This window comes from Thalia democratica, unplaced genomic scaffold (assembly GCF_965202585.1).
Source record: "Thalia democratica unplaced genomic scaffold, ktThaDemo2.hap1.1 HAP1_SCAFFOLD_636, whole genome shotgun sequence".
Classification (NCBI taxonomy): Eukaryota; Metazoa; Chordata; class Thaliacea; order Salpida; family Salpidae; genus Thalia; species Thalia democratica.
Genome location: NW_028139641.1, coordinates 27,197 through 35,314, shown reverse-complemented (window position 1 = coordinate 35,314; position 8,118 = coordinate 27,197). Strand labels below are relative to the sequence as shown.

At 27.7% G+C, this 8,118-nt stretch overlaps 2 protein-coding genes across 2 annotated transcripts in view; both read right to left on the bottom strand.

Annotated features, from left to right (window-relative positions):
- Window positions 1-769: 769 nt before the first annotated feature.
- LOC145846791 (ubiquitin carboxyl-terminal hydrolase 42-like) lies at window positions 770-2,186 on the bottom strand. The gene is made up of 2 exons (XM_082953406.1): window positions 1,289-2,186; window positions 770-1,089 (listed from the first exon to the last, which is right to left on the bottom strand). Exons 1-2 carry the CDS (start codon window positions 2,184-2,186, stop codon window positions 770-772), a joined length of 1,218 nt encoding a protein of 405 aa, XP_082809532.1.
- Window positions 2,187-6,324: 4,138 nt separating this feature from the next.
- LOC145846792 (uncharacterized) overlaps window positions 6,325-8,118 on the bottom strand; it is a 20,878-nt gene continuing 19,084 nt past the window's right edge. Inside the window, exon 4 of the mRNA XM_082953407.1 lies at window positions 6,325-6,422. Within this exon, the coding sequence (XP_082809533.1) occupies window positions 6,325-6,422 (98 nt within the window). The remainder of the gene's footprint in view (window positions 6,423-8,118) is intronic.

Here is an 8,118-nt window from a genome sequence, read left to right as displayed (position 1 = left end):
TTAAACTAAGTTTACTTCTATACATTATCTAATTAATTTTCGTAACATTTAACTGTTTTTCTAAAAAGTTATAACTTTATACGTAATTTTAAGTTTAAACATAAGTTTTTTCTATTCCTTTTAAAATAATATTACCTACAGAGCGAACTTTCAAAAACAAAATATTTTTGTTTGAAAATTTGATTGCGTTTGAATCGTTTTTTATTTGTTCTACTTAGTTAGCTAGTAATAAACAAAGCCAGTTGAATAAGCAGACTGTGTTTTTATACTATTTTAATTTTAATTCAAAATTAAGTTTAATGGTTAACCATTCATATGTTGCAGAATAAATATCGACATATTGTAATTAATTGAATTGACCATTGTGTATTTTCGACTTATAAGATTACAGTAGAAGTTTCGACTTTGAAATGAGAAGTTAAATATCACTTTATAATTATCATTATTTTGAAAACTACTTGTTTGAAATCATCATACTATTTGTATTTAAATTCTGTTTATAAGATATTTTATTAATCAGCAGAAAATGTCGTTTTGATTTTTTTAAACGATTGAAGCAAACTGTTGTCAATTATTAAAATAACAGAAATGCCTATTAGCAGTAAAATGTATAAATGATATAAGTATAAAAAATCATTTTATAAATCGTTATCAAGCTAGTTGTTTACAGATAATAACGGAGAGTACTAGTATAAAAAATAAACAATTCTTGTTCATTTGTTTTTATTTGTTAACTAACACAAAGTATACACTAAAAATTTATATGTATTTATTGTTCGCACTTCTGTCTATTTTTATTGTTTTTGTTATTTCTTTTTCTTCTACAATCTTCCACCGGAGTTTGCTCCTTTTTCTCACATTGAACTTGAATTTGTGCTTCTTTTTGTCTTTTGTTATTTTTCTGTTGTTTTGGTTGTTTCTTCTGTTTCTGTTTTTTAAGTTGTTCCTGTTGTTTCTTTTGTTGGTGTTTTTTCTGTTGTTGTAGCTTTTTATTTTGTTTTTTCTGACTGATTTCTTTAAGCTTTGGCTTATAATCAGTTGTCTCATCTAACTCATTTTGACTGTCCGAGAAGGCAAGTTTTTCTAATTCTAAAAATAATTAGTTTTTAGCGTGTATAACTCTTGATATACATATAAAACAAACCACCAGAAGCTTAAAATAATAAGGATACCTACTAAATTGAAGTTTTTTTTATAAATAAATAAAAATCTTACAAATTTTTAAAAAAATAAAACTTACCCTCGTTAAAACTTATTTTTATCATTTGTTCTTCTTGATTCGAGTAACCATCTTTTTGATCCGATGCATCGTCCAACTCTGGTGATCTCTGATAGTACAGGCACGATGCGCTCGATCTCAAAACTTTTTCCAAAGACACTTTTTCCACCAAGCTGTCGTTGTACTTGCACCACTGACCACTAGGTGCTTTGCAGTACGCATAGTAATGACCCGGAATGAAGACTACAACGGCGTAGAGGCTGTACACCATCGCCTGTCCCTTCTTGGCGTTCGTGTACGGTCGGAAGTTCAACTTTTCAGGAAACAACATTCTTTCGAGTTTTTCGTGACTTGTGTCTTCGCCTGTTGGTAACTTGACGCTCAAAACGGGTGGCGCCTCGTCAATCACGAACCTTTCCGTGCAGCTTCTTAACACTCCACACTTACCGCATGTACGTTGCCCGTCAACGTCTTTTACTCTGCTCATTTCAGCAAGAGACTCCGTGATCGTCCTACCCAAGTTAACTCTCACGTGCTGGTTTGTTTCCGAGCGCCACTCGTTGCAACAGTGTTTGCAGCAGTACACGTTACTGTTTCCGCAGCAGAATATTTCTTTCAACACGTTGTTGTTTTCAGGCATCTTGCTTATAATGTTCATCAGCAACTCGCTCGTGTCATTGAACCGACCAAACACAAGATCCTTGCTGCCTCTCGTCATGAACTCGATGATCCGGTCTGCATTGGTTTTCTTCTTTTTCAAGTGACACCGCTCTAACAGATCAAAGTAGTCTTTTAAAACATCTACGCACTGGTTACTTTTAACGTGGTTGATTAAAGCAGGAGTGTGGTTGAACACCTGAAGTAGGGTGTTACCATAACAAGTGCAATCGTTGTTGATAATAGCAGGAAGGGATTCGCTTCCCAGAAAAACTTCAGGCCATTTCGAGTCGAAATTGATATTATCCATTTTGTATGTTTTATTATAAAGCTTCTGTTGTAAACAATATATAACGGTTAAACTGAAACTTTTGTTACATATAAAGAACTTAATTGTTTTGCTTATTATATTAAGACTTAAAAAATTGTTATTACATTATTATTTTCTTTTATATGTCGATAAAAGATATTTGAGGTTATTAGTTTTAAACTTTTAAATTTACCGAACTACATACAGTATTGTTCATGACTAATAACTAATTAAAATATATAGTTTAATCTTTTTAATAATTTACCATTTAAAAACATTAGTGGATTAACTAATGCAACAAATTAAATTTAAAAATATTTAAAACCATAAAATTAAATTTATTCAATGTTAACGGCAAAGATTTAATTGGTACAACAAAGTTTTACTGCTATGCAAATCTTTAGTTACAAACAAATGAACAATTATCAAAACTTCTTTATATATTTAGTTAAATTTATAGTTTGTAGTAATTAGTACCTATAAATAATACTAAACTATAAAAGTCTCAAACTGGCCAATAAATTTAAGTATTCAAACACTAATTGGGAGCAACAATATTATAAGTGTGTTTATTTATGTTTAATAGCATGACTTAAATTTCACTACCTTTTAGCAGATATTTAGGTAGAATAAATAAAATACCGTTTTACAATCTTTATATATATATGTTCATAGGTAATTACACGTAGTTAGTTATAATATAAAAACACTAAGCATATAGAAGTTTTTTTTTAGTGTTAGCAAGTGTTCGGACAATATTCAACAAAACTAAGCATTTAAAACAATTGGTAATTACACGTAATTAGTTATAATATAAAACACTAGCATATAGAAGTTTTTTTTTAATTGTAAGCAAGTGTTCGGACAAAATTCAACAAAACTAAGCATTTAAAACAAATTTAGACAAGTACAAAAATAAATACAAAAATACGACACATTGATAAACACAAGCAATGCAACAACAAATTAAAATATAAAATGAGGAAGGTGAAGTTAGGGTACACGGTTGCGCGCTGTGTTTTTAGATTAATGATATTTCATTGTTAGAATCTAAAGTGGCCAGTGTTTTCAAGCTAATCATTGTACATACAATTTAGTTTTAGAAGGGTGAAGTTGTAGCATGGCGATTTGTACATGGTTGTCAAATAGATGTTGTTCCAATCTAAATTGTTTCTACTTTTATAAACAAACGAAGTTGTTTAGGGTAATTAGGATTGCAGTTTGATTCACACTGAATGTAAAAAAATAACTAATGTTAAACATAAGGCGATTTGAGATGAGGGCATAAGAAAAGAAGTTTTGATTGTATTTTTTATTACTTTTCTGTTGGGTTCTACAATTATCTCCAACTTACTGGATTAGTTGTAATTATAGAGGACTATACTGCGCTGGGTTTTTGTAAGGTTTGTATGTAGATTCTTGTTAAGATATGGATATATTTTTATAACAATAACAAAGTTAAACGGTACGAAGCCTTTTTCTTGTTTAATTGTTTAACGTGAGGACTGGTAATTTTCACCGAGGAAAACGCCATTATAACCTTTTAAAGGTATTGTATTACTGAAACTTAAATAAAACTTGTATTATTAGCAATATGGATTACAACTACACTACTACACATTGATAAATTTAATCCTGACTAAACTAATTTATATTTTATACAAACCAGGCAACCACAAATAATAGTTTATTCTCTACTCTAAAGAATCAAAAAGGAAAAATTTTATACTTTATAAAATATTTCCTTAAGTGTAATTAAAACTTTTTACAAATACTAAACTAAAGAGAAAACTTTTCAAAAAACTTATGAACAACATAAAAATTATCTAAACCAACTTTAAATCAAAACAAACCATTATAACATATAAACGTTGATAAAACAAAAATTTACTAACTAAACAATCAAAACTGTTATTAAATTTAGTTTCTCGAACAAACTAATTACTGTACTGTCTGCTGTAAGGATTTGATTCGAATACACACTCTAAATATCAGTTCAATATTTATTGTTGTACCTACATTGCGCATGAATCATTGCATCACATGCTGTAGATTTTTTCTGCTCGTAATGTGCTCTTGCTCTATTTTTTTCTCATGCTAATAGTTTTCTCTTAATCTCAATGCTAATAGTTTGCTTTTTTTTGAAAATTAGTTTAGTTGATTGAATTAATCGCCATTGGAAACGATGATCAGCATGTGTAAACCACAGTTTAAATACGCTTTTTTTTCTACTTTTACGAAAGATATTCTTCACTTTGAATTTTCACTTCCTTTTTTCAGTAAAAGAAACTACAATGTACGTTTCTTCTTTCTTTTGTCCTAAAGATACTACAAAAGTTTTTTTTTTGTGTCAAGTTAGGCGGCCTTAAAATTATATAAAATATCCACCAGAAGTATTTACATGATTTTTAGCTCTTTTAAAATACAACTGTAGTTACAAAATATTTACTGTTGATATACATTTCTAGTTGCAATTTATTAGTAAGCTCTAACTAGAACATTATTGCAATTAGAAATGTATTTTAACAGTAAAGTTTTTTTTTTTTTGGTTTTAAATAATGATAATTTTGTATAATACTCAGTGGTTGTAAAATAGTTCTTAAAATGTTACACCAATATTTCCAGTCCTTAAAAAATTTTAACAGCCTGTTTTTGCCGTTATTTTTAAAAAATGAAAGAAATATTTTAACCAGGCTTAAATACTGAAAAAAGATTAAAAAATAGTATTATTAAAACTATTATCAGGTATAGAACATGGTACACTCAATTTATTGGTATTACTCATCATAATTAAATCCTACCTTGTTCTTAAATATCTAATAAATACTAGATTCTATTTCAGACTAATTTGTTTAAATTAGACAAGTCATTTTGGGTGATGTATCTATTATACACAAAAACCACAAGGAAATTTAAGGACTTTATTTCAAAAATACAAATTATTTTAAAACTTTTATTAATTACTTGAAAAAAGAAAAATTTAATAATAAACATAGCATTAGTGTTGTAAATTATAAAACACTTAAAAAACTGGTGACTCTTTAAACCTATTTCAAAAAGACTTAGAGCAATCACTAAATATTAAATAAAAACTTTTAGTAAGAAAAAAACTATAAAAGGTTTAATAAACTATTAAACATAAAAATATGTAAGCAATTAAACATCAGTTGAAATATTTAAAAATTAACTTAAATACAATTAATAAATAACTAATCTAAACAATACTTACAATAAACATACATAGATAAGTTAAGAATTATTATAGGAGGTCTATCACACACCTGCACCACCACACACTGATCTACACAATGAAAAATGTCTTTGTTATGTTTTTTATGAAACCTTGCATCAGTGTGTTCGAATATGGCCGTTTTTTTTTGGCTCTTACAATCAGGGTTCAAATTATGAATAATGCATGTAATGGCAGCAGTTCATTAAACTAGCACAAAACTGTTAAAAATCAATATTGCCTTAGTTTTGCATGAAAAATCAACCAAGATTTAGAGCCTAAATAAGTTTTAGCTAGCAAGCGTAAACAAGTTAGGTTTTAAATAACATATGAGTTTTCCAAAAGAAAATTATTGTTAAGAATCATCACAGTATATTGAATATTGTCTGTTAAATAACTTTATTATAATTTTTCTGCAAAAACACATTTAAGTGCAGGCCACTGTTTAGTATCCTAAAAATTATTTTTTTTTTTATACTTACCTGATTTTATAAAATACCTGATTTTTAAAACTCTTTAAAAAATATTATAAAGTGCAATATTTTATCAAAAAAAAGTTAAACAACACCAGTTATTATTTTATGTTAAATTATCAGTACACCATTTTTTGGGCTTATCAGAAAATTCTTACTAATACAGTTTTTAATTCAACCTATCAATCGTACGTATATCGTACGTAAAATATTAAAAACGTAAAACTTTATTTGCACTCACTTACTTTACACTAAGTGTTTTTTACATCCTGAAATGTTATTCTTAGCTTTCTTAGTCACAACATGGTCTATTAAATGGCTTATGGAAAGATTAGAGTTTTATTTTTCAAGTAATCACGACTAAAGTCCCCAATAAGTAACTTTATTAAATATGTAAAGTAGTTCGATATTAGTTAATTTTTATATTTGGGTCAAATTACACTTTATCAAAGTTATCATTATTTGAAGCAAAATACCCTAAGTCAGTGCTTTTGAAATGGGGTTCCGCGACGCCTCTCTTGGGTTCCGCGAAACCTTTGGAAATTTATAAAAGAACATTTATTTAATTAAACATTTTAATATAAAACTAAAATTAGGGGTTCCGCGAAACGTTGAACTTTGGAAAATGGTTCCGCCACTAAAAAAAGGTCTAGAAGCACTGCCCTAAGTGACTAAAATCTTGTCTGAATCGGGACAAGATCAGTTTCAATTCGCGCACAATTCAAACTTAATCATTTTAAAATCTAAAAATAAAATGAAAATAAAAAATTATAAAAAAAAAGATTATACAATTTGATATTTATAAATACCGACCAATGGTAAGGGGTAAAAGTGATAGTTTAAATATCAATATTAAAAGAAAGTTATTGTGATTTGATCAGCTGGAAATTTATTTGGGTAGAAATTGTGCGCGGGTGAGAATTGTGAGTATAAAATCTTGATTAGATCGAAAAAGCCTGTGTTTATAATGTTTATCAAACAAAAAAAATAATATTTACAGACATAAACTAAAAAAATACTCTGAGTTAAACTTAAATAACAAAGAGTTACATAATAATGACAATAAAAATAAGACTTAGTATATAATACAGATTTTCTGAAACAACAAATGGTTTAGTTTTAGACAAATTAATCGGAGATGCCTCGTTGTTTTACAAAACTGATTTACTACAAGGTATTTAGTTTGAAATAAGATACACTTTAGAATTACTTATGTTAAGTTTCCAATCACTCTACGACAAGAATGTTCAACAATTTTGTATTGGTAATTAATCAAAATGTCTGTATAAATATAAGCTTTTCAAAGCATTTAAAAGCAATATAACAAACTAAGTTATAAAGTATTTATAGACTTATACACAATATAATTCATGACATATTTGTTATTAGTATGTATATAAAATGTTTAAGTTATTAAGTGTCATTGCAGCTGTATACTCCTTTTAAAAAATCGTCGAAATATATTTGTTTAAAATAAGTTTTGTTTGAGTTTTGTGAGAAAAATAGGTACAAGATTAAATATTGTAAACTTAACAAGTTAATATCAAGCTAAAAACTTGAATTGAGTAACAAATTTGGTCTAGTTTTCAATATTAAGCTGCACAAGTAAAGCTTGAAAAAAAAAACATAGAAAAAACGAAACACAGACTTTTAATAGTTAAATATTAAGAACAAAAAGAAATACGTACAGGTCTAAATTATTAACTCCTGGAAATACTTTGTTATCACTGAGCTTATCTTCGTCACACATAGTGTCGGTCGAGCAAACTTAAAGAAAATTTTCAAAACATAGACAAAAGAAACAATTGGAGTTTTAAAAGCTGTTGTATATCTCAAATAAAATTACAAACAAGCGTAATGGTAACTGCACGTAATGCATAATTAACATCCCAGTAATTGTAAAACAACCAATGAATAAATTTTTTTTTAGATGAGTACTAACTATACTTTATTCTGTTTATCGTTTGTTTTACTTGTTAAAAACTTATAGTATGAAATATAATGGTTATTTTGTACTAGCTCGTAAAATATTGTAAAAGCATGTGGCGACGACTTGAAAACTAAAATGTTACTTCGCACACCAGTTTCTTAGACCAGACTTTTTGAGTTTTTTTACTTAATCGTTCAATAAACCGTACTACTTGTATCACACAAATATCGTTTAACATAATTATACACTTGATAATTGGGTGGTAATCAATAGACACTGAATAAAAAAAGAATCACACTA